Here is a 24960-nt window from a genome sequence, read left to right as displayed (position 1 = left end):
TTCCCTACTTTTCATTGACAGACTCTTGATTTTTTTTCTTGAGGAACAAAATGCTTCCAGCTGAAAACTACATTTCCCAGTCTCCCTTGCAAAAGAGAGGGTGGCCATGAGAAAGCCTGTAGGATGGAAGATGCTGGGCGCTGCCTCAGCTGGCAGAGAGGGCTTTCTCCCTGGAATGCAGCCAAGAAGGCTGTGACCATGAGAGGCATCTTTGGGGACAGAAGCCCCATTCTTAATTGGTAGAAGAGAAACACTGAAAGCTCTGGGTGCCTACCAACTTTGTAGAGCCACAGAGAGCCAAATTCTTTTTCTCTAGACTTTTCTCATAGAAAGGAAAAAAAAAATCTTTATTTTGTTTGAGTCACTGCAAATTTCTAACTCCTAAACACCTAAATGTCTATCAACAGGGGAATGACTACATAAACCATTATCTATCTACATCCATGGGAATACTATACTGTAGTGAAAATGGGTAGCTAAATCCGTTCATAATAACTTGGACAGATCTCCAACTCATTGTTGAGAAGAAAAAGCGAGCTGTATAAAATGGGTATATATTGATACAATTTGTATTTTTTTAAATGTTTATTTTATTGATTTGAGAGAGAGAGACAGGAACATCCATCTGTTCCCATATCCATATTCAATCCCCTAACCAGGGATTGAATTGGCAACCTCTGCACTTCAGGATGATGTTCTAACCAACTGAGCTATCTGGCCAGGGCACTATAATTTGTATATTTTTTAAAAATTAAGTGAGAGGAAGGGAGGCAGAGAGACAGACTCCCATATGCCCTGATCAGGATCCACCCTCTCTGCCCATCTGGGGCCACTGTCCATTGCTCAGCAACCAAGCTATTTTTAGCACCAGAGGTAAGGCCATGGAGCCACCCCAGCGCTTGGGGCCGACTTGCTCGAACCAATTGAGCCAAAGCTGTGGGAGGAGAAGGGGAAGAGACAGAAAGAGAGAGAGAAAGGGGGGGAGAAGCAGATGGCCGCTTTTCCTGTGTGCCCTGACCAGGAATTGAACCCAGGACATCCACATGCCGGGCTAATGCTTCACCAAACCAACCAGCCAGGGCCTACAATTTGCATTTTTTTTTAATGAAGAACAAGTAAATTTATTTATTTTTATTTATTCATTTTTTTAGAGAGGAAAGGGAGAGACAGAGAGAGAGAGAGGAGAGACAGAGAGAGAGAAGGTGGGGAGGAGCTGGAAGCATCAACTCCTATATGTGCCTTGACCAGGCAAGCCCAGGGTTTCGAACCGGCGACCTCAGCATTTCCAGGTCGACGCTTTATTCACTGCGCCACCACAGGTCAGGTTACAATTTGCATTTTTAAAAAAGATAAACCTGCTAGGCCCTGGGTGGGGTAGCTCAGTTAATTAGAGCATCATCTGGACATGCTGAGGTTGCAGGTTCAATCCCCATTCAGGATAAGAATCAACCAATAACAGCATGAACGAGTGGAAAAACAAATTGATGGGTTTTTTTTTTGTTTTTTTTTTTCTTTTCCATTTTTCTGAAGCTGGAAACAGGGAGAGACAGTCAGACAGACTCCCGCATGCGCCCGACCGGGATCCACCCGGCACGCCCACCAGGGGCGATGCTCTGCCCACCAGGGGGGCGTTGCTCTGCCCATCCTGGGCATCGCCATCTTGCGACCAGAGCCACTCTAGCGCCTGAGGCAGAGGCCACAGAGCCATCCCCAGCGCCCGGGCCATCTTTGCTCCAATGGAGCCTTGGCTGCGGGAGGGGAAGAGAGAGACAGAGAGGAAAGCGCGGCGGAGGGGTGGAGAAGCAAATGGACGCTTCTCCTGTGTGCCCTTGCCGGGAATCGAACCTGGGTCCTCCGCACGCTAGGCCGACACTCTACCGCTGAGCCAACCGGCCAGGGCCAAATTGATGTTTGTCTGTCTCCTTTCCTCTCTCTCTAAAAAGAAATAAATAATTAAATAAATAAAAGCAAACCCCACAGACCACTGCTATTAAGTTGCCTGTGAAAATAACTGCATAATAAAACTATAAAACTGGTTTTCATTGGGGGGGGGGGTGCAGGCCCAGGAGACATTTGGAAGTGTTTGGAGACATTTCTGGTGTTATGCCTGGAAGGGGAGGGTGCCCCTGGGATCTAGTGGGTGGAGACCAAGGATGCTGCTCAACACTATGCGATACACAGGAAGGCCTCCACCAAACAGAATGATCTGGAGTCAACTGCGGGTCTCACTAGGAGGAGACTAGATGTGGGGAGAGTGAGAAACTCTTCTATTCACATTGCAGTGTTGAGTCTTTTATAAGACTGCATTCCTGTCCCTCTTGCTAAATTCATCAGGTATATGATGAAAACAAGTCAATTCACCTCATTATAAAATCCTCTGAAAATCAGAGATCATATCACTGGCCAGGTTAGGATTTCAGAAACAGGTTGAATCAACATAAGGTCTGTAACTAAAGGCCAGCTAAGTATATTATTCTTGATATTATGGCTATTGCTGTAAATGAGTTAGAACTGTCTGAATGCGGTGTGTCCAAGGCTCAATTGCATTGTTCAGTGGAGGAGAAAATGTTGCATATTTCCCATCAAGAAAGATAAGTAAGACCTGGCTTGGTAGCTCAGTTGGTTAGAGCACCATCCCCATACGCTAAGGTTGCGGGTTCAATCCCCAGTCAGGGCACATACAAGAATCAACCAATAAATGCATAAAGAAGAAGAACAATGAACTGATGTTTCTTACTCTCTCTCTTTCTCTCTTTCCCCTCTCTCTAAAACCAATAATTAAAAACTTTAAAAAAAAGATAGAAAAGGAAAAAAACTAAGACTTAACATTGTGGAGGAGCAAGCAGGTCAGGACCTTCTGGGCCCTGAAGCTCCAGGTTAGGGTAGGGTGGGGTGCGAGGCTGGCACCCCGAAACTGTACCTGAGACTTCTCCACTGAGGCTGTGTGCTTGTCACACATGGGGCTGATCTCCATGCCACGCTCACGCTCACGGTCGCCCTGCTGGAAGAACTCAGCCATGATGCGGTCCGTCCACTGGCGGTACAGCTCCAGTGGCTTGGTGGGGTTGCTGAGGTCCGCACAGTGCACCATGTTCCTCAGAACCTGTACAGGGCACGGGACCTTCAGAGGCCATGCTCCCATGCTAGTCTGAGGCTACAGGCTGCCTTCCCTTCTTCCCCTTGGGGGGAGAGTGGGGAGACGGGGTAGGGGGGAGGTAAAGAGAGACAGAGGAATAAAGAGGGAGGGAGATGAGTGGGGGCGAGAAGGGAGGAGATGAGGAAGGGCAGATGGAGAAAAGGGCAGAGGGAAGGAGGAGAGAGAGAAGGCAGGGAAAGAGGTGGGGGAGATGAAAAGAGGTGGGGGAAAGGAGAAAGGAGAGGGAATGTGGGGAAGAGGAGGGGATGAAATGGTGGAGAAGAGAGGAAGAGAGAGACAGGGATGGGTGGATGAAGGGAAGAAAGAATTGGGGGAGATGATAGGAGGTGGGGGAAGATAGGACGAGATGAGGGTTGGGAGGGGAGGATGAGGGGAGAGGGAGAAAAACAGACAGGAAGATGGTCAAGAAGGGAGCTGGAGGCTGAGAGAGGGGCAGCAGTCAGATCTGAAGGGTGGAAGGGAGAGAAAGGGACTAACTAGTCTTATATGATGTGTGAAGGGAGCACCTGGATGCGGTCCGAGTAGTTGTCTAGTAGAAGGACCCCTGAGCTGGTCACTTTCTTGGTTTCAACCATGGTCTTCAGGTCAGCTAGGAGGGTCATATGCTTGGACATGTCTGTGGCCAGCACCTGTGGGGAAGGGGGCCATCACGGGGGCCATCACAGGAGCCACTGAAGCTCTGCCACCAGACCACTGTATCAATCGGAGCCTCTGAAGTTTTCACTGGGTTCAACCTGACCCCACAAGTCCCACCAAAAGACGCCTCTTCCCCCAGGGGCCGTGCCATCTTAAACTCAGACCTTCCCAAAGTGCCACACATCAAAGGCGACCTTTTCTGCTCTGTTCCCAGTCTGCGCACCATGTCGATGACCATCTTGCGCAGGCTCTGCCGCTGGCGTTTGCTAAGGTTCTGGAAGATGTCACAGTTTTCTTCTTGAAGCAGTTTGAAGCCCACAGCCAGGTGGTGGTTCTCCAGCACCGACTCGTCATTGTACATGAGTGCCAGCTCCGAATCTGTGGCCCAGGCAGGGGCAGGAGGTCAGAGGAAGGAAGAACCCACAGGGCTGCCCTGCAGGAAGAGGCGGTGCAGGCCCCACCCCCATGGAGAGCCACTCACTGGTGTTGATGAGGAACTGGTTGGAGACCCCAGGGTGGTCGACGTCATGGATGGCTGCTGCAAAGAGGGCTGCGAGAATCTCCAGATCTGTGAATACAGCCTGGAGGCAAAGAGAGGCAATCAGAGAGACACAGGGGTTGGGGTGGGTCAGAGAGACAAGATAAGAGAGATGGGGGGCTCAAAAAAATTGGGGGTCAGAATAAAAAGATAAGGATCAGAGAGAGGAACAGGGTCAAAGAGAGATGGAGGTCAGAGACCCAGGGCCAGAGAGATAAACAGGAGATCAGAGATGGACAGTCAGCAATGGGGTTAGGGAGACGGAGCCAAGCAGTGCTCACGTCCAGGGCAGGTGTGGCCAGCAGCACATGGGTGGACTGCAGCACATCAGCAGCGTGCAGGCTGTTGTGGTAGGCCACATCCTGGTGGTAGTGGTCCTCCAGAGTCAGCATATATGTCACCATCGTGTCCACCGGGATGTGGAACTTCTTCAGCAGGTCCCGTTCCTGAGGGCAGGTATGGAGGGACAGTGACCCTTGCTAGCTCTTAGCCACCTGCCCCGGCCCCATCCTTGTGCTGCACCCCCACCCTGCCCTACCTGGAATACAGTATACATGATACAGCTGAGAGAGTGGCCCCCAGCATAATCTGACACATGGAAGATGTTCAGGCCCCATTTGCTCAGGTTTTCCAGTTCCTAGAGGAGACAGAGGCCAGAGATCAGGAGCCTGCGAGGCCCAGGGCCTTCTGGACTCTTTCCTGCAGAGCTCTGGATACCGTTATTGGTTACCCTGTGGGTAGCATGCTCAGCAGCACAGAACTTACTTCCCAGGTCCTACTGGGCCAAGAAATAACAAAGCAACCACAGCTACTATCTATTGAGTGCTTATTATCTGTCGGACACTGCACTAAGTACTTGATCTCAATTGGCAGGGGCATAAAAGTGATGTGACTTACCTGAGACTTTGTAGCCTCCAGGCTACAGGCTAATTTTCCATGTCTCCCCAGAATCCAGAACAGTGCCAGCACACAGCGGGTGCTCACTAAACACTGGGTGACCCAGTGCATCACTGGCCAGTGTCAGCTTGCAGAGGTGACAACAAACGTCAGCTGAGTGAGCCACTGAGAGAGCATCAGGCCTACTGTACAAATCAGTGTGAGAGCCCTCTGGCTCAAGGTCTTTCGGGAGAGCCAGGAGCCAAACCCAGGCCAGGTCTGTAGTGCACACTGGTGGGGTTCTGGCCAGATCCCCATTCACTGGTCACTGTACCCATCTCCTAGCTGCTGGGATAGTTGCTTCTACGGCTCACAGCTGTCCTATTCCAGAAATGTCCCACTCCAGAAAACTGGTTTTGCCCCCACCTCAGGAACTACATAGAGAGGATGATGCCATTCACCCTAGGGGCAGCCCCCAGCCAGTGACTGACACAGGGGTACAGAGGCCGGTGCTCTTTCCTCCAGGTGGGCCCAACTCTGGTGCTCTTCGGTCCAGAGCTCCCAGCGGAGTCGGGCTGAGGCCGACTGGCACTGAAACCCTCTCTTTGCTTAGCTAGCGCCTTCCACTCCTGCTCCCGAGAGTCTCAGAAAGTCTGCGTTATGCCACTAGCTTTGACGAGAGACCTACATTAGTACCTGTTTTTGCGAACTGAAAGAAACCCAAAGAGAATTTTTGCTTTTACAGAAAAAGGTGAAAAGCAAAAACAGAAAACAGTGTTCAGCCTTTGTTTTGCAGCAGCTGTTACGGAGGCAGCAACACCCTGAGCAGTGAGAACGACCCTGCCAACCTCACTCCCCAAAAGCTGTACTCGGCATCTCAGCATTTAGTCACCAGAGCTTTGCACTGGGTCTGTGAGAATATGTTTTGTGCATCCACAAGCAAGATGTGTCCTAAGATATCAGAAAAACCTGAGAGAGCTCATAAGGTTACTGCACTTAGTGTGAAACTGGACATAACTGTTTTGATCATGAACAAAATAAAGACACATAAATTAATGGTAAAATGGCAATTACTTCCTCATTTTACACCACTTGGGTTTATGAAAGGTTTCATAGAAACGTTTTGCTTTCAGTTAGTCCCAGTCCTCATCTAACCCAACACCCAGCCCTTCCCCAGGAAACCCCTTGCCTCTCTCCAGCCCAGCCCCCCACAGAGCCCCCACTCACTTGGGCCAGGAGCTCCTCTTGGTCTGTCTTCACCCCAAAGCGGGGTACGCTGGAATCAGTTGGGTTGCTGTTGTGCATCAGTTTCTTCACCCCCATGATCTGAGACATGGGCTGGAACTGCGGCCCCGGGGCTGGAGGCTGCTGGGAAGGTCTCTGCCACAGTGCTTGCAGCTTTTCACCATCCTTCATTGTGGGTGATAGGATCTCCACTTCATTCTGCTTGTCTGCAGAAGATGGAGGAGAGCAAGCATGAGTCCCCCTCAGAGGTTCCCTCACTGGGCCCTCAGCCCCATCCCGTTGGCTTTGGGAAGTCCCTCCCAGGAGGGCAGACCCCTTCTGGGTGTCATGCTTTTGGTTACTCATAAGCTGAAAAACAGAGGGGAGCTGGAAATTTTTCTGGGAGGTGGTGGGGTGGAGGTAGAGACTTTGGGGCCTACCCAGAGCTGTGAAGTGGCCCTAGCCCGACTGCCAGGGTTGGCAGGGGGTGGTGTGAGAAGTCAGGAAGCGGGGGTGAGGATGCTGGAGAGAGCAGCTGCCTGCCCCGATAGGCACGAAACCTTCTCATGGTGCCTGAGAGTGCTGTTAGGGGTGGACAGTGCTGGGAGGAGGGAGGAAGGGTGATCTCTGGCTCCATGGACCCCCACTGCTACCTGGTAACCTCAGCCTGCCTGAGAACCACACCCTGGAGCCCTTTTCCTGAGCTTCCAAGGGCTTTCAGAGCTCAGCTAGAACTGACCTTTGTGAACCAGGGGCCCACCAGTCAATGACAGACCCTAACAGGGCTCATTCACATGCCACACTACTATTGGCTGGTTCTCAGAATTTGGCACAGCCATACCCCCACCTGCGGGAGCATTTGAAAATCAAAACCTTCTCTTAAGCTTGGTGGCAGGGAGGTGTAAATCTCCTGATGGTATTGTTGGTGATAAATTGTAGGGGGTGCAATTATCCTGAGTGTGTGGGGAATATATTCAGCCTGGGTTCTTGAGTACAGAAGTTAGAATGACTTGGAGGTCCCCTTGAGCTTGAGAGTGCCACTAAATTTGGGGTATTCTGTATTGGGGCTGGTTCCACTGAGTCAGGAAACTCTCCTAAGTTTGGGGAATGTCTTCCAGGTTCTTAAGCTTGAGAACTGTATTGAGAATGGGTATCTAAAGCTTGGGGAGTCAGCTGAATATGGGGGGGTCATAAAGTTTGGGGATTTTGTTGAATTTGGGGGACTTTTCTGCTTGGAGGTTTTTTTTTTAAGTTTCAGGGTCTTTTGTAGACTATTCAGGGCAGAGTTTGAGAACCCTACTGAGTTTAGGCATCTCTTGAGTTTGGGGGACCCTTCTGAACTGGGGGGACAAGTTCAAGTTTGCAGATTCTATTGAGTTTTATGGGACTTTTCAGACTGGAGGCATTTTCAAGTTTAGAAGTTCTATTTGAGTTTAGGGGTTTCTTGGGGTCGAGTTTCAGAGTTCCAATGGGATTCCACTGAGTTTGGGAGAACTTCTCAGTTTGATTTTTTTATATATAGAATTTGGGGTCCCATTGAATTTTGGGGCAGCATGAGTATGGAAACTCTTAAACATGGTGTTTGACCTTAGAAGAGTTAAGAGTCAGGGTCCCTTGGGCAAAGGTGGGCAACAGGACTCGGTCTAGGGGACCCCTCCAGTACAGGTGTGATCCCCTGCCATGGGCTGCCCTTCACTCACCCAGGAATGTGGTGGAGATGTACTCAGAGACCTGGTTTCCTGATCTGCTCATCTCTGACAGGTGTGTGAGTTCACGGTTTAGCATCCTCTTGAACTAAGGTGAAGGAGGCAAGAAGGAAGGAATGATGGGGTCATGGAAAAGGGGGGAAGTCAGTGTTCAGAAGACCCCATGAGTCCTTCTACTTCTCTGTTCAGCCAACAGAGCCCCCTGCAGATTGCCAGAGGGGAAGGGTCAGCCCTTTCTCTCCTCCCAGCTCTGGATGGGGGTCCCCAGGCTTGTGCAGTTAGGACTTAGCATATACCTCCTTGTCTGAGGAAGGGGGGCTCCCAGTTCCCTCTCCCCCTCCTCCAAGGAGGAGCCAGAAGGGCACCTGTGGAAGGGAGGGGCTCCTGACTAACAGGGAGCCAATGGGGTATCAGGAGAATTCGATTGCCATGGTGATTGGAGTCTCCTTAGCAACTTCCCCTCCAACCAGCTGCTGAGCTTGGGGGAAAGGGGGGCCAGCCGGCAGACCTCTTAACCCTTGCCTTCCCAGAGCTACCCCTGGCCCCTATCTCCCAGACATGGACTCCATCCACTCCCTGGAGGTTCTGTCCCTCAGCACCCAACCTAGTTTAGGAGGAGGGAATACAGTCTCCCAAGTTCTGGGTGAAGAAACGGTTTGGCTGGGGCAGGGGAGAATTCAGTGAGCTGAGGAAGACCTAATTCCGTCACCCAGGGAAGAGGGGCTCCCATCATAGCTCCCTCTTTCCTCACCTCATGGGGGAGACAGAGGCACAGATGAATGGAGTATACCCAGAACCACTCCTAGGGCACCTCCTGGTTCCCCCATGCCACTTTACACAAAATCTGCTGTGACATTGTGTAAGGAGGAGAAAGGGCATCAGCTCCCTGCCCCCAAGCTCTGCCAAAGCACCCCCAAAGCAGAAGAGAGGCAGAAGAGACACTGGGCAAGAAGGGTAAGACTGAGTGTCCACACCAGATGGGCACTCACTCCACCCAGTGCTACCCGGGGACATTGAGCACACATAAAGAGAAAGACACACAGATGCAAAATAGACCCACAAAGTCACAAGCCACATACAGAGACAGAATTCTGTGCCACACAGCTCATACAGCCCAGACACACAAATCAAGAGGTATGTACAATAAAGTGGTCACTGACAATTGGGGTCATATATATGCCCCAGAAAAATCACGCAGTTCAGCATTCACAAACATGTCCAATACACACAACCACAATCAGAGCCATATGATCTCAGACAGGGCCACACCATGACCCAGGCAAATAAGCATATAGTCAGGCAGCCCCACACTACTGCAGACACACATGTATGTACTGACAGTCACACCCAGAGAGACCCACACCCCCAGCCACCCACCATTTACTCCCAACCCTGGGCCACACACAGAGACATAGTCATAAGCATTGATATCCAGACCACACACGTGCACAGCTGAACACACAAGTCCAGACCAGGGGTTGAAGGGTCACAGGTCAGAGTGCCATGGCCAGGTCTCCTGCCCATCGATCACCTCAAGGTCCCCTACCTGGTCCCACCAGCCCACCAGCCATGGCTTGGAGCAGGTCTCGCAGAAGAAATCCACCAAGGGCATCTTGGAGTCTTAACCCTGCACAGGGCTGCCGCTCACAGAGGCTGAGCTTGGGGAGTCCTGGGTTAACAGCCACCGTCTGGGGCGGGGGTGGGGTATTGGGCAGGTGGGCAGTAAAAGGGGGAGCCGCGGAGGGGTCTGGGCCGGCCCAGCAGGGCTGGGGGCTCCCCTCCCCTCCGCGCTCCCAGTGGCAGCCCTAGTTACATGGTCTGCAAGCCCCTGGCCCCTATGGGCCCCCCACAGCAGTGGCAGGAGGTGGCCAGGGACCCCTGCCCATGGAGGGGCAGGGCGAGGGTCCCAGGAGGCGGCTTCAGAGGCTCTGGGCTCTGTGAGTGCGCCTGTGTGTGTGTGCCTGCTCACTGCAGCACTGGCAGGCTGCATGTGATGTCAGCTGGTGCCGGGGGTGGGGGGGTGTTAAAGGGGCATCAGAGCCCACAGACTCAGCAAGGACTCAAGTGGGGCTGCGGAGGATAGGCAGGGCAGTACCTACCCCCTCCAGGATATGCCCCCTCCATGGACACACCCAGAGACAAAGACACACACCCAGATGCTCCACACACTCTCAGACATATAAACACTCTGAGACACACCTTCCACACTAACACAGCCAGACACTTGACACACTTAAGCAGATACCCAGATGCTTTCAGCCTTACACTGACCACATGCACACACATCTACAGTCACAACTCTAAGGTGCAACAAACACATTTATAGGTATACAGTTGAGTACACAGAGATACAAATGCCTTCAGACACACCCCTTCTAAGAACACAGACCCACACTCAATGTGGAGACACACGCCAAAGGAAAACACCCAGATGCTGGACACACTTATAAACACATACTCAACACACCAGCAGACACACTTTCAAACAAACACAAATACCCATGTAGCCTTAGACACAAACATACCCTGACAAATCCATAAAGGAATACATACACACACACACACACACACACACTCATCACAGACACACACTTGCAGGTTCACATTCAGAGATCCAGTCACATTGTCAGATAACCACACACCCTCAGGGACACAGCCACCCTCAGACTTGTATGTTCCCAAACAAATCTCCACCCACAGGCATCTGCCCCTACCACAGATACCCCCATCTGTACACTCATTTCCTGATATGCATCCTCCCACACGGGCTACCACCATGCAGCACAACTCCAGGAAGCATTATCATCCACACTGCCTACTTTCTGACTGGTGCCCCCTGGAGTTGTGCAGTGCACAATCTGCACAGCTGCACATGGAAGCATTGCACCCTCCCCTGCAGCCCTGCAAGCACACGTGCACACATATACACACACAGAGTCACAAATGCATGGAGATACACACTATAAGTGTGGACTAACTCCTATCTGTAGACATACACAGCCCTCCAGCATTGACCCACATAACCCCAATGATTGCCTGTGCACACCCACATACCATCCATAGCTACACCTCTGTACACCACTTCTGACAGAACCTCTTGAAACACATCCCCACCCTATGCTGCAAATGTGTAGCCAACAAATTCACAGCCACACAGACCCATAGTCACAGATACCCATCCGTAGACCATACAAGCACACAACCGCACTCCAAGAAAGATGACTGTCTATGGACAGATGTCTAGCCACATGAACATACACACAAAGACACACAAAAACCAGGATCCCTAGGTCCTGGGAGAAGTCAAAATCCATATGAACTATAAATCCTTAAACTGTGACTCAGGATTGGTTCCGACTGGAAATTGACCTCGCCCTATAGGCCTCATCCACGGATTGGCCTTGCCCACTGGCCCCACCCTGTTGCTAGCCCCGCCCCATGCCCCACCCCACAGGCACTGCCCAGGAATAACCCCACACCATAGGCCCTATCCAGGGATTGGCCCCGCCCTATGGTTGGTCTGTCCACAGATTCCAGCCAGTTGATGATCTCACCCCTAAGGCTCCTCCCTGCCAACCCAAGGCTCACACACCTTGTGGGACGCCATCTCGCTGACTGAGCGGTAGGTCTGCATGGTCTCTAGCTGCTCCAGACACCAATCCAGCTCCTCCAATGTCTCCCGCGCCAACTGCTGACACGTCTCCTCTGGAGAAGGGGCAGCAGGGGTGGTGACTGAGAGGATCCACAGGCAGACCAAAAGCCCCAGCCCATGGTGATAGGGGTCTGCCAGGTGAGTGGGGTGCTGGGAAAGGGAATGAGTCAACCACCCAGGGTGAGGAACCCCTACTGGAGCAGTAATAAGGACCCTTTTCCACTACCCCTGGGCTTATTTACCTGACAGTGTGGCCTTGCAGACCGGGATTGGGCCACTCAGTGGGGATCGCCTGCAAAGAAATAGGGCTCCAGCGCCAGCCTGGGCCCCTCAAGATCCCTGCCACTCCCTTTCTATGAATAGTGCTGATATTCCTTTTTCTGAGAGCTCAGTGTGTCCCAGGCATGCTACCATGTACTCTAACTGCAGCCTCTAACAGAAACCCAGAAGAACCCATTTTACAGACAATGAAACTGAGGCTAGAGGAGGTGAACCAGCTTCCTGGAGACTACATGGCTGATCAGTGAAAGAGTCAGGTCTTGTGTCTCCAAAGTTTTGCTCCCCCCCCACCTGCTCTGACTCCCAGAGGGACCAGCAGCTCTTAGCCACACCCTGACCCAAAATAAAAACTACTCCTATTTAGGGAGAATTTATTATGTGCTGGGCAATGTTCTAGTACTTTCTACATCATCTTCTATATTCCTCACAGCAGCTATCTAATAGAGGAGCTGTTAAATTCCCATTTTATAGAGGAGGAACAGAGGCATCAGAGAATACTATTTGCCCAACAAGTTGGCATGAGGGTAGGAGTGGCCCCAAGGCTGCATACCTGTCCACCTGTGACCTTACCACCCTGTATCTGGACCCCTCGGTCTTTCTTTATAAAAGTTTCTATGTCTTAGGCATTTGAATTGTAATGGTTCAATGGCTCAGAGGGAACTGTTGCCAGAACAGAGACTCAGAGAGACCAAGTACCTGCCTGAGGTCACACAGCAGGGCTGAGAGTGGAACCCAGGTATACTTAGCCTCATGATCATGGTCGTTGGAGCCCAGCCTCGACTTACTTGTTGCTGGGAATGGGTACATTGGTCAGGAGTGAGAAGTTGCTGCGAACACTCCGGAGACTGGCCAGCACCTGGGACCAGGGGCAGCAGTGAGGAGAAGGTAGCTGGGGCTGGGTCCCTGTCCCCAAGTGCGGGGAGGTTTGGAGCCCTTTCCCTCCTTAGGGCAGGGGCATCTCACCTGGGCAAATGGTGTCACGATGAGGTCTTCAGCATACCTATGATCAAGGACAGGGGTAAGTGAGGGATGCCAGAGGACCTGGCAGGAGAAGGGTTGGGGTGCCAGAAAAGCAACTCTCTAGGGTTGATATTCTGTGGAGGCTGGGCCCAGGGAGACTGGTGAGCAGGGAGGGGCTCCAAGGAGTGTGGAGAGAGGACACTTACACCTCACAAGGGTGAACATGCTGCAGGGGCTACTTCTGAAGGAAACGACAGCCAGGGTGAAGGGCTCAGGTTGGGGGGGTAGGTGAACACACAGCTGAGAGCAGTAGGTAGGGAGGAGAGTAGGGCAGGAAGGGACTTAGGGAAGTTCTGAGGTGGATACCTTGATGGGTAGGGGCAGGGCTGGAGGATCCAATGAGAGGGTAGGGGGCTGAGCAGGTCTGGGGGGTACTTATGCCTCAATAGGTGGTCATGATAAAGAAAGCTGGTTTAGGAAAGGCTGGAGGAGGGAAGAGAAGGCTCAGCAGAGGTAGACAACACTGGGAGGAAGCATCGGTAGAGAGGAACTCAAATTGGGAGTGCTTCCTCCTTGCTGCAGACACAGGCTGAGGTGGGGCCTGGTCCCAGCAGGCAATGGGTAGGTTGGGTGGGTGGGGACTATTTGGACAAGGGTGGAGGCTGGGACTGAGGAAGGGGCTTAGTGTGGCTGGGTGGGGGCAGTCACTGGGTAGGCATGCCATGAAGGGACTGAGCCCTTGATAAAGGGAAGGGGGCTCTTTTCCCTTCTCTGGGGAGGAAAGGTCTGGGGGCTTGGACATGCCCCCTCTCCTTGCTGGGAAGGATAGCTTATGATAAGGCCATAAGAGCTGGCAGGTGGGATTAGGAAGTGCTCACGCCTCGCTGGTGACTGATGAATTTCGGGACATGGTCTTGGGTGACATGTCATAGTCGCTGTCTGAGCGGTAGAGGAAAGATTCACGGCGCTGGCTGGTGGCCACCCCAGCATGCAGCACGAGGCCCGGGCTCGCCTGCGAGTCCAGGGGGCTGCGGCCTGGTGATGTAGTGGACCCATTCTCTGCCTCGAAGCTGCAAGGGCAGGCAGGAACAGGGGTTAGGGGGACTGAGATGGCATTTGGGGAGGTTAAGAGGAATAAGGGGGCCAGAGGAATTCCTGGCAGAGATGGGGGCATACAGAGGATACTAAAGGGAGAGACACCCCGAAAGAGATGGAGACAAAGAACTGCAGAAATGGAAGTTACCGAGAGCCTTTGTGAGCCAGGCCCTGTTGTAGGTGCTAGGAATACAGCAGTGATAAAGACAGACCATGATCTGTCCCTCATAGAGATGACATGGGGAGGGCCCAGGCTGAACTACGAACAGGTTAACCTAATAACAATGCACACCCCAAAAGTTGTGGGGTTCTCCTTGATTCTACTTTTTCCATTGCACCTAAAATCAGTCTGGCTGCCCAACTCTATTCAGAATTGGTCCACTTTTCAGCCCCTCTTTGACCAGCACCCCTTATCACTTGCCTGGACCAGTCCATTCACCTCTTCTCTGGTCTCTGGCTCCTGTCTTTGCCCCTCAGTCTGTTTCCCCCTCAGTGGCCAGAAGAAGCCTGTAGTGCTTGAGTCAGGTCACATCCCTCCTCTGCTCAGAACCCTTTATAGTGCCCAACTCAGAGGAAAAGCCCAAGTCTTCACTGTGGTTCACAAAGACCTGCCCTGTGACCTCCCACTCTAACCCTCACTCATGCTGCTCCAGCTAAATGGCCTCCTCACTAGTCCCTAAACATTCCATATACATTCCTGTCTCAGGACCTTTGCACAGGCTGTTTACCCTGCCCAGATAGATCTCCAGTGGCTCCTCTTTTACCTCCTTCGGACTTCAGCTCAAATGTCAACTCCTCAGGAAGGCCTCCGCTGACCAATCCATCTAAAATTTCAAGCCCTGCCCCAATATTTCATATTTCCCTTCTGCCTTACTGGAATACTGCTTATAAGCCCTAGTGAGGTGGCTCAGTGGATAGAACATTGTCCAATGCTCTGAGGTTGATGGTTCAATCCCCAGTCAGAGCACATATAAGAAGCAACCAATAAGTGCACAACTAAATGGAAACTAAGTGGAACAATGAGTTGTTGCTTCTATCTCAAATCAATGGAAAAATAAAAACATATATATTGCTTACTGGATATAATCTATTTTTTTTAATTTATTGATTTTTAGAGAGAGGAGAGAGAAAGAGGGGGGGAAAGCAGGACGCAGTAGTAGTTGTTTCCCGCATGTGCTTTGACCGGAAAGCCCAAGGTTTCAAACCGGTGACCTCAGTGTTCCAGGTCAATGCTTTTTCCACTGCACCACCACAGGTCAGGCTTATGGGACATAAGCTATATTTTACTTCTTTACTGTTTCCCTTTTAGAACTAAGCACTGAAGATTAGGGATTTTTTTTTGTTTTTTTTTGGGGGGGATTCTTCTTTGTTTTTTGTTTTTTTAGAGAGTCAGAGAGAGGGACAGATAGGAATGGAGAGAGATGAGAAGCATCAATTCTTCGTTGAAGCATCTTAGTTGTTCATTGATTGCTTTCTCATATGTGCCTTGACCGGGGGCCTTAAGCAGACCGAGTAACTCCTTGCTGGAGCCAGCGACCTTGGGTCCAAGCTGGTGAGCTTTTTGCTCAAGCTACAATAGATGAGCCCGCGCTCAAGCTGGTGACCTCGGGGGTCTCGAATCTGGGTCCTTCTGCATCCCAGTCCGATGCTCTATCCACTGCACCGTCGCCTGGTCAGGCTCCAGATTAGGGATTTTTGTCTGCTTTGTTTACTGCTGTATCCTTTGGGCCAAGAACAAGGTCTAGCACATATAGGATGCCCAGTAAATGAATGAATGAATGAATCATAAAATGTATAAATGAATGAATGAATATATAAATACATGAATTGTGCCCCAAAGAGAATTAAAAATAGATGGATGACTGCAGTTTACTGGAGAGCTGGTTTTAGCTGCTATGGTTGAAGCAGGCCTGTTTGAGGAGGTGACATCTGTGCAGGGCCAGAAAAATGAGAAGGAAGGCCATGGGTCAGGAGTAGAAAGCACTCCAGGGTAAAGGAACAGGCAAGTGCAAAGACCCTGGGATAGGACTCAGTTATTATTATTTTTTTTTTTTAGCAAAAGAGAAACAAATACAGACAGGAAGTGAGAGAGATGTATCAGCTCATAGTGGCGACATTTTAGTTGTTCATTGATTTCTTCTCATATGTGCCTTGACTGCCAGGGGTGGGGGGTTCTCCAGCAGAGCCAGTGATCCCTTGCTCAAGCGAGCGACCTTGGGCTTCAAGCCAGTGACCTTTGGGCTCAAGCCAGAGATCGCAGGGTCATGTCTATGATCCCACATTAAAGCCAGCGACCTTGGGGTTTTGAACCTGGGTCCTCAGTGTCCCAGGTTGACGCTATATCCATTGTGCCACCACCTGGTCGGCAAGAACTCAGTTTTTGTTTGAGGGCCAGCAAGGAAACTGGTATGGCTGGAATGGTGATATAGACTAGAACAGAGACACAGCTTCAGAGAAGGGAGACAATGGGACCCCAGCCTGGGGGCACTCACTGACAAGACTGAGACCCTCAGCATGAAGAAGGAAGACACTGGCAATGTTACTTCCCAGCTGTATGACTTGGAGGAAATTACTGAATGCTAGTTTCCTTATTCACACAATAAACACAACCACCACTTACCTCAGGTCATTCAGGTGACCAGCATTAACACAGGAAAAATGCTTAGAATCATGCCTGTTAAAATGAGGGGGTTAGACTAGTGAGCAGACTTCAGGCTATGTTATGGGGAGGCATTCAAGGGAGTAGAGGGATGAAATGGAGCCCTCCCCTTTCCCATCCTACCTATTGCAAGTCAGCATAAAGTTGTATTTGAATAGTTCCTCTGCTCAGAAATTAGTTTGAAATCTCTTAGAACAGGACAGTGATGACAGCTTCCATACATTGAGCCTTTTCTATAGGCTACTTCTGGGATGTGAGGAGTTGGGAGGGATTTCACTGACTCTTTCTTACAGATGAAAAATGAGGTTCAGAGAGGAGAATGATTAGCTCTGAGTCACACAGCAAGACTATGATGGGGTCAGAATTCAAAACCAAGTCTTGTGACTCATTAGACCAAAATGTTAACTGCTTCCCTCTGCCTGCCTGACCCGTCAGAGCATATTCCTCCCAAAAATGTTCAAAAGGGCTAGGAAACCAACACAAAAAAGCAGAGTGGAGCTGGGGCTCTGAATTACTAGGTATTCCAATTTTAGGAAGAAAGTTAAAAAATTTTTTTAAATTTTTTGTATTTTTTCTGAAGTTGGAAACGAGGAGGCAGTCAGACAGACTCCCGCATGTGCCTGACCGGGATCCACCCGGCACGCCCACCAGGGGGTGATGCTCTGCCCTTCTGGGGTGTTGCTCTGTTGCAACCAGAGCCATTCGAGCGCCTGAGGCAGAGGCCACAGAGCCATCCTCAGCGCCTGGGCCAACTTGGCTCCAATGGAGTCTTGGCTGCAGGAGGGGAAGAGAGAGACAGAGAGGAAGGAGAGGGGAAGGGGTGGAGAAGCAGATGGGCGCTTCTCCTGTGTGCCCTGGCCGGGAATCGAACCCAGGACTCCTGCACGCCAGGCCAACGCTCTACCACTGAGCCAACCGGCCAGGGCCAATCAATAAAATTTTTTTTAAAAATTCAAACTTCTGGCCCTGGCCTGTTGACTCAGTGGTAGAGTGTTGGCCCAGCATATGGCTGTCCTAGGTTCGATTCCCAGTCAGGACACACAGGAGAAGCGCCCATCTGCTTCTCCACTACAGCCCCTCTCACTTCTCTCTCTCTCTCTCTCTCTCTCTCTTTTCTCCTCCCCTCCTGCAGCCAAGGTTCGATTAGAGCCAGCTGAATTAGAGCGACTTGGCCCCACCAGGCGCTGAGGATGGCTCTATGACCTACACCTCAGGCACGAAAAAAAAAATTTTTAAAAAGTGGCTCTCTTGCCTGACCTGTGGTGGCGCAGTGGATAAAGCGTCAACCTGGAAACGCTGAGATTGCTGGTTCAAAACCCTGGGCTTGCCTGGTCAAGGCACATATGGGAGTTGATGCTTCCTGCTCCTCCGCCCCTCCCCTCTCTATAATGAATGAATAAATAAATAAATAAATAAAAAGTGGCTCCGGTTGCAACGGAGCAAGGGCCAAGATGGGCAGAGAGAGCATCATCCCCTAGTGGGCTTGCCGGGTGGATTCCTTCGGGGCATGTGTGGGAGTCCGTCTCTGCCTCCCCCGTCTCATTAAAAAAAAAAATTCAAACTTCTTTAAAAACAAACTTCAGCCTGACCTGTGGTGGCGCAGTGGATAAAGCGTCGACCTGGAAATGCTGAGGTCACCAGTTCAAAACCCTGGGCTTGCCTGGTCAAGGCACAAATGGGAGTTGATGCTTCCAGCTCCTCCCCCCTTCTCTCTCTCTGTCTCTCTCTCCTCTCTCTCCCTCTCTGTCTCTCTCTCTCCCTCTCTCTCTCCTCTCTAAAAATGAATAAATAAAAAATTATAAAAAACCAAACTTCACAACACCCAAGCCACTTTCAGAGGCTTTTTTCAGAGGCAGCCAGCCTCGGCCTGTGTTGCAGATTTTCTTAAAAACTCTTAAAAGGTCCGCAGGCCCTAGGCAGGCAGCAGCTGGCCTTCGTGTGCCTGTGTTTCCTACTGAGTCCCCAGGCCTGGAACTGGTGGTAGCTGGCCTCAAATCCTAGCATTGCCCTTTCCATTCACTTCCCGGCCCAACAAAGGCAGCTGTCAACTGTGAATGGCTTTGTAGCTCCTACCAGGTGGCCTAGGGCCAGGCACAGGCCACAGCTGACTTGGGCCTGCACTGGAGACCATCCCAAGAGGCCCCAGAACCAACACACCCAGTGGCCGGCTTCAGACCACAACAGAGCACCACTTGACTATCTGCACTAAAGGCACATCCAAAGGGTGGTCTCAGCAGGCACCAGAGCCAGGACCCCTTGCATTTTTATACATTGATAACAAACTATCAGAAAGAGAAATTAAGAAAACAATCTTGTTTACAATTGCATTTTAAAAATCTTAGGAACAACAAAAAAAATTAAACCAAGGAGGTAAGGGACCTGTACTCAGAAAATTATGATGTTGAAGAAAGAACTTGAAGAAGATACAAATAAATGGAGGAATTACATTGTTAAAATGTCTCTACTACCCAAAACGATCTATAGATTCAATGCAATTTCAAAATACCAATAACATTTTCCACAGAACTATTAATAGAACAAATCCTAAAATTTATGTGAACCACAAAAGACCTCAAATAGTCACAGCAATCTTGAGAAAGGAGAACAAAGTTGGAGAAATCATGCTACATAATATCAGACTATACTACAAGGCCATAAGAATCAAAATAGCATGGTATTGGCCCTGGCCGGTTGCCTCAGTGGTAGAGCGTCGGCCTGGCGTGCGGAAGTCCCGGGTTCGATTCCCGGCCAGGGCACACGGGAGAAGCACCCATCTGCTTCTCCACCCCTCCCCCTCTCCTTCCACTCTCTCTCTTCCCCTCCCGCAGCCGAGGCTCCATTGGAGCAAAAGATGGCCCGGGCGCTGGGGATGGCTCCTTGGCCTCTGCCCCAGGTGCTAGAGTGGCTCTGGTCGCGACAGAGCGATGCCCCAGATGGGCAGAGCATCGCCCCCAGATGGGCATGCTGGGTGGATCCCAGTCAGGCGCATGCGGGAGTCTGTCTGACTGCCTCCCCGTTTCCAGCTTCAGAAAAATACAAAAAAACCCCCAAAAAACAGCATGGTATTGCCTGACCTGTGGTGGTGCAGTGCATACAGCATCAACCTGGAATGCTGAGGTTGCCAGTTCGAAACCCCAGGCTTGCTGGGGCAAGGCACATATGAGAAGCAACTACTACAGGCTGATGCTTCCTGCTCCTCCTTCTTTCTGTCTTTCTCATTTCTAAAATCAATAAAATAAAATCTAAAAAAAAGGAGAGAGAGAGAAACAGCATGGTGCTGGCATAAAAACAAAGATCAATGAAACAAAAGAAAGCAAAGAAATAAACCCACACCTAAATGGTGAATTAATCTATGACAAAGGAGGCAAGAATATACAACGAGGTAAAGATAGTCTCTTCAATAAATGGTATTGGGAAAATTGTACAGATACGTGCAAAAGAATAAAGAAACTAAACCACTGTGTGTGTGTGTGTGTGTGTGTGTGTGTGTGTGCGCGACAGAGAGAGGGACAAGACAGACAGGAAGGGAGAGAGATGAGATGCATCAATTCTTCACTGCAGCACCTTAGTTGTTCATTGATTGCTTTCTCATATGTGCCTTGACCCGGGGTGGGGGGGCTACAGCAGACCGAGTGACCCCTTGCTCAAGCCAGCGACCTTGGGCTCAAGCTGGTGGGCCGTGCTCAAACCAGATGAGCCCGTGCTCAAGCCTGTGACTTCGGGGTTTCGAACCTGGGTTTTCCGCGTCCCAGTCCGACGCTCTACCCACTGCACCACCACCTGGTCAGGTGAAACTAGACCACTTTCTTACACCATATACAAGAATAAACTCAAAATGGATTAAAGACTTAATTGTAAGACTCAAAACCATAAAACTTCTAGAAAAAACACAGGAGTAAACTCTGACATTGTTTTATTTGTTTTTTAAAGACTTTATTTACTGATTTTACAGAGAAAGGAAGGTGGGGAACAAAGAGTAGTTGCTTCACTCTAAGTTTTCATTGATAGCTTGTCATATGTGCCTTACCAGACAAGCCCAGTGTTTTGCTGGTGACCTCAGCATTCCAGGTCAACGCTTTATCCACTGCGTCACCACAGGTCAGGCCTGACATTGCTCTTAGTAATATACAGTGTGTCCATAAAGTCATGGTGCACTTTTGTTTTTATTTTATTTTATTTTTTTTACAGGGACAGAGAGAGAGTCAGATAGAGGGATAGATAGGGACAGATAGACAGGAACGGAGAGAGATGAGAAGCATCAATCATCAGTTTTTCGTTGTGACACCTTAGTTGTTCATTGATTACTTTCTCATATGTGCCTTGACCGCGGGCCTTCAGCAGACTGAGTAACCCCTTGCTCAAGCCAGTGACCTTGGGTCCATGCTAGTGAACTTTTTGCTCAAGCTAGATGAGCCCGCGCTCAAGCTGGCAACCTTGGGGTCTCGAACCTGGGTCTTTCCGCATCCCAGTCCGACGCTCTATCCACTGCGCCACCGCCTGGTCAGGCCATGGTGCACTTTTGACCGGTCACAGGAAAGCAAGAAAAGATGATAGAAATGTGAAATTTGCACCAAATAAAAGGAAAACCCTCCCAGTTTCTGTAGGATGATGTGGCAGCATGTGCGCATGCGCAGATGATGATGTAACACCATGTATATACAGCGGAGCAGACCTCGGCCATGCCAGTCGAGATGTGGACGGTACAGAGGAAAGTTCAGTGTGTTCTGTGGCTCGCTAAATTAGAATCCGTGACCAAAGTGCAACGTGAATATTGGCGCATTTATAACGAAGCGCTACCACATAGGAATAACATTACTCGGTGGGATAAGCAGTTGAAGGAAACCGGCAGTTTGGTGGAGAAACCCCGTTCTGGTAGGCCATCAGTCAGTGATGAGTCTGTAGAGGCTATATGTGATAGCTACCTAAGGAGCCCTGAAAAATCTGTGCATGAGCCCACATTGAACTGCACTGAATAGGTATAGTCAAATCAATCCTTTTATTTGGTACAGATTTCAGATTGCTATACTATAGTCTTTTGTTGCTTTCCTGTGACCGGTCAAAAGTGCACCATGACTTTACGGCACACAGGAGAAGCGCCCATCTGCTTCTCCACCCCTCCTCCTCTCCTTCCTCTCTGTCTCTCTCTTCCCCTCTCGCAGCCGAGACTCCATTGGAGCAAAGATGGCCCGGGCGCTGGGGATGGCTCCTTGGCCTCTGCCCCAGGCGCTAGAGTGGCTCTGGTCGCGGCAGAGCAACGCCCCGGAGGGGTAGAGCATTGCCCCCTGGTGGGCAGAGCATCGGTCCCTGGTGGGCGTGCTGGGTGGATCCCAGTCGGGCGCATGCGGGAGTCTGTCTCTCCCCGTTTCTAGCTTCAGAAAAATACCAAAAAAACCCACAAAAACCAAAAACCTCAGAAGACGATAAACAACTCAAAAAATGAGCAAAAGTTTGGACAGTTCACCAAAGATATCCAGAGGGCAAATAAACACAGGAAACATCATTTGTCCTTAGGGAAATGCAAATGAAAGCCATGAAATATCACTTCGCCCCTAGTGGGTTACTAAAACAAAGAAACAAACAAAAACTGACGATAATACCAAGTGGTGACAAGGATGTGGAGCACTGGAACCCACATTCATTGCTGGTGGGAATGCCAAGTGACACAGCCACTCCAGAAGACAGTTGGTCAGTTTCTTATGAAATTAAACATACACTTATAAATCTTCTCCTATCTATTTACCCAAGATGAATGTAAATATATTTCCACTCAAAACATTCACCTGCTGACCAATGTTTACAGAAGTTCTTTCTGTTTGTAATCACTAAATTCTGAAAACAGCAAAACCAAACGTGTGCCAGTAGGTGAATGGATAAGTTGCAACAGATCCACACCATGAAATACTATTCAGGAATAAGAAAAGAAAAAAGAACTATTGGGAAATAGTAAGGTATGTATACATATTTGGTTTATGCCATGGTTTCCTGGCACAAAGTTCCTAACCCTGGAAATCTTAACAGTGAAAAATGTGTTCTTGTAAGGTAATGAGATGACTGCCTACTAGGGATTCCCAGACAGCCTCAGGATGGGGGCTGCCTGCCAGGGTTGATTAGAAGGTTGTCACCTTCAGCTCCACTCCTGGACCTCCAGGGAAAGGAGAGAGGCTAGAGGGTGACTTAATCACAAATGGAATAGCCAGTGACTTAATTAGTCATGATTACATAATGAAACCTCCATCAAAATCCCTAAATGACAGAGTTCAGGGAGCTTGTGAGTTGGTAAGCACACAGAGGTGCTGTATACATCTCTGGCTCTTCCTGAGTTGTATCTTTCATAATAAACCAGTAACCTAGTAAATGGTTTTCCTGGTTCTGTGAGCCATTCTAGCAAATTTTCTAACCTGAGGAGGAGATTGTGGGAACCTCTATTTATAGCCAGTCAGTCACAAGCACAGGTGACAACCTGGACTTGAGACTAGTGTCTGCAATGGGGGCAGTCTTGTGGGATTGAGCCCTTCATCTGTGTGATCGACACTAACTCCTGGCAGTTAGTGTCAGAATTAAATTAAACTGTAGTTGGCTTAGCTGATGTCCACAGAGAATGAGAGAATTGGTTCGTATGGAGGGAAAAATCATACACATTTGGTATCGGAAGTGTTCTGTGAGAGTAGAAAAGAAACTACAATTTCCTTATTAAATACTGATACCCAAAACAACTTGGGTGAGTAGCAAATGAATTTTGCTAAGAGAAAGAAGCCAGTGGTGGAATTACATGTATCAAAACTATTGGAATGGACTAATAAAATAATTTAGCAAATATCAGTTGCTTTTCTATATATTAACAAGGAACAATCCAAAAAGGATATTATGGCCCTGGCTGGTTGGCTCAGTGGATAAAGCGTTGGCCTGGCATATGGATGTGTTGGGTTCGATTCCCAGTCAGGGCACACAAGAGAAGCAACTGTCTGCCCTTATCCCCCTTCTCTCACTCTTCCCCTCCCACAGCCAGTGGATCAATTGGTTTGAGCATCAGCCTCAGGCGCACTGGGGATAGCTCAGTTGGTCCGAGTGTCAGCCTCAGCACCTGAGGCTGGCTCAGTTAATTCGAGCACTGGCCCAAGATGGGGGTTGCTGGATGGATCCCAGCGGGCATATGTGGGAGTCTATCTACCCTCCTCTCACTTAAAAAAAAAAAGATATTATGAAAACAATTCCATTTATAATAGCATCAAAATTAATAAGATACTTAGGAATAAACTTAAGCAAAAAGCATTGCACGCTGAAAAGTACAAAATGTTGTTGAAAGAAATGAAAGAAAACAAAAATAAATGGAACATTCCATATTCATGGATTGGAAGACTTAAGATTAAGATATCAATGCTACCCAGAGTGATCTACAGAGTCAGTGGAATCCCTATCAAAATCCCAACAACATTCTTTGCAAAAATTAAAATGAAGTCCTTACTGGAATTCTTGTGGAATCTCAAGGGACCATGACTAAACAAAACAATCTTGAAAAAGAAGAAAAAAGTTGAAGGACTTGTACTTCCTGTTTTCAAAACTTACTGTAAAGCTACAGTAATCAAAGCAGTGTGGTATTGGCCCTCACCAGTTGGCTTAGTAGATAGAGTGTTGGCTTGATGTGCAGACATCCCAGGTTTGGTCCTCAGTCAAGGCACACATGAGAAGCAACCACCTGCTTCTCTTACCCTCCCTTTCCCCCTTCTCTCTCTCTTCCCTTCTCACAGCCAGTGGCTTGGTTGGTTCAAGCGTTGTCACTGGGCGCTGAGGAAAACTCAGTTGGTCCAAGTATCAGCTTCAGGTGCTGAGTATAGCTTGGTTGATTCGAGTATCATGGGGTTGCCAAGTGGATCCCGGTTGGGGCGCATGTGGGAGTCTATCTCCCCTTCTCTCACTTAAAAAAAAAAGTGTGGTACTGCAGAAACAGACATATAGATCAATGGAATCAATTAAAGAGCCCAGAAATAAACCCTTACATACATAGTCAAAGTCAAACAATTTTTTATTATTTTTTTTAAATTCATTTTAGAGAGGAGAGGGAGAGACAGAGAGAGAGAGAGAGAGAGAGAGAGAGAGAGAGGAGAGACAGAGAGAGAGGAGGGAGGAGCTGGAAGCATCAACTCCCATATGTGCCTTGACCAGGCAAGCCCAGGGTTTCGA

General features: G+C 49.5%; 1 protein-coding gene across 8 annotated transcripts in view; it reads right to left on the bottom strand.

Annotated features, from left to right (window-relative positions):
• PDE4A (phosphodiesterase 4A) overlaps nt 1–24960 on the bottom strand; it is a 50153-nt gene that overhangs the window by 2877 nt on the left and 22316 nt on the right. For 4 of the 8 annotated variants that reach the window (XM_066273270.1, XM_066273227.1, XM_066273252.1 and 1 more), the window contains exons 2-15: nt 16744–16797; nt 13907–14098; nt 13032–13068; nt 12854–12924; nt 12032–12081; nt 11730–11842; nt 8132–8225; nt 6435–6658; nt 4870–4968; nt 4613–4777; nt 4275–4374; nt 4017–4171; nt 3664–3786; nt 2921–3103 (exon numbers count right to left, since the gene is read on the bottom strand). In XM_066273270.1, coding sequence (XP_066129367.1) covers nt 2921–3103; nt 3664–3786; nt 4017–4171; nt 4275–4374; nt 4613–4777; nt 4870–4968; nt 6435–6658; nt 8132–8225; nt 11730–11842; nt 12032–12081; nt 12854–12924; nt 13032–13068; nt 13907–14098; nt 16744–16797 — 1660 coding nt within the window. Of the gene's footprint in view, nt 1–2920; nt 3104–3663; nt 3787–4016; nt 4172–4274; nt 4375–4612; nt 4778–4869; nt 4969–6434; nt 6659–8131; nt 8226–9683; nt 10063–11729; nt 11843–12031; nt 12082–12853; nt 12925–13031; nt 13069–13906; nt 14099–16743; nt 16798–24960 lie in introns of those variants that run through there. The other 4 variants (XM_066273243.1, XM_066273280.1, XM_066273262.1 and 1 more) reach the window with 2 other exon arrangements.

Source organism: Saccopteryx bilineata, chromosome 1, assembly GCF_036850765.1.
Source record: "Saccopteryx bilineata isolate mSacBil1 chromosome 1, mSacBil1_pri_phased_curated, whole genome shotgun sequence".
NCBI classification, from domain to species: Eukaryota; Metazoa; Chordata; class Mammalia; order Chiroptera; family Emballonuridae; genus Saccopteryx; species Saccopteryx bilineata.
The sequence above is the reverse complement of the archived record's forward strand: the minus strand, read 5'-3'. Positions and strand labels throughout refer to the sequence as shown.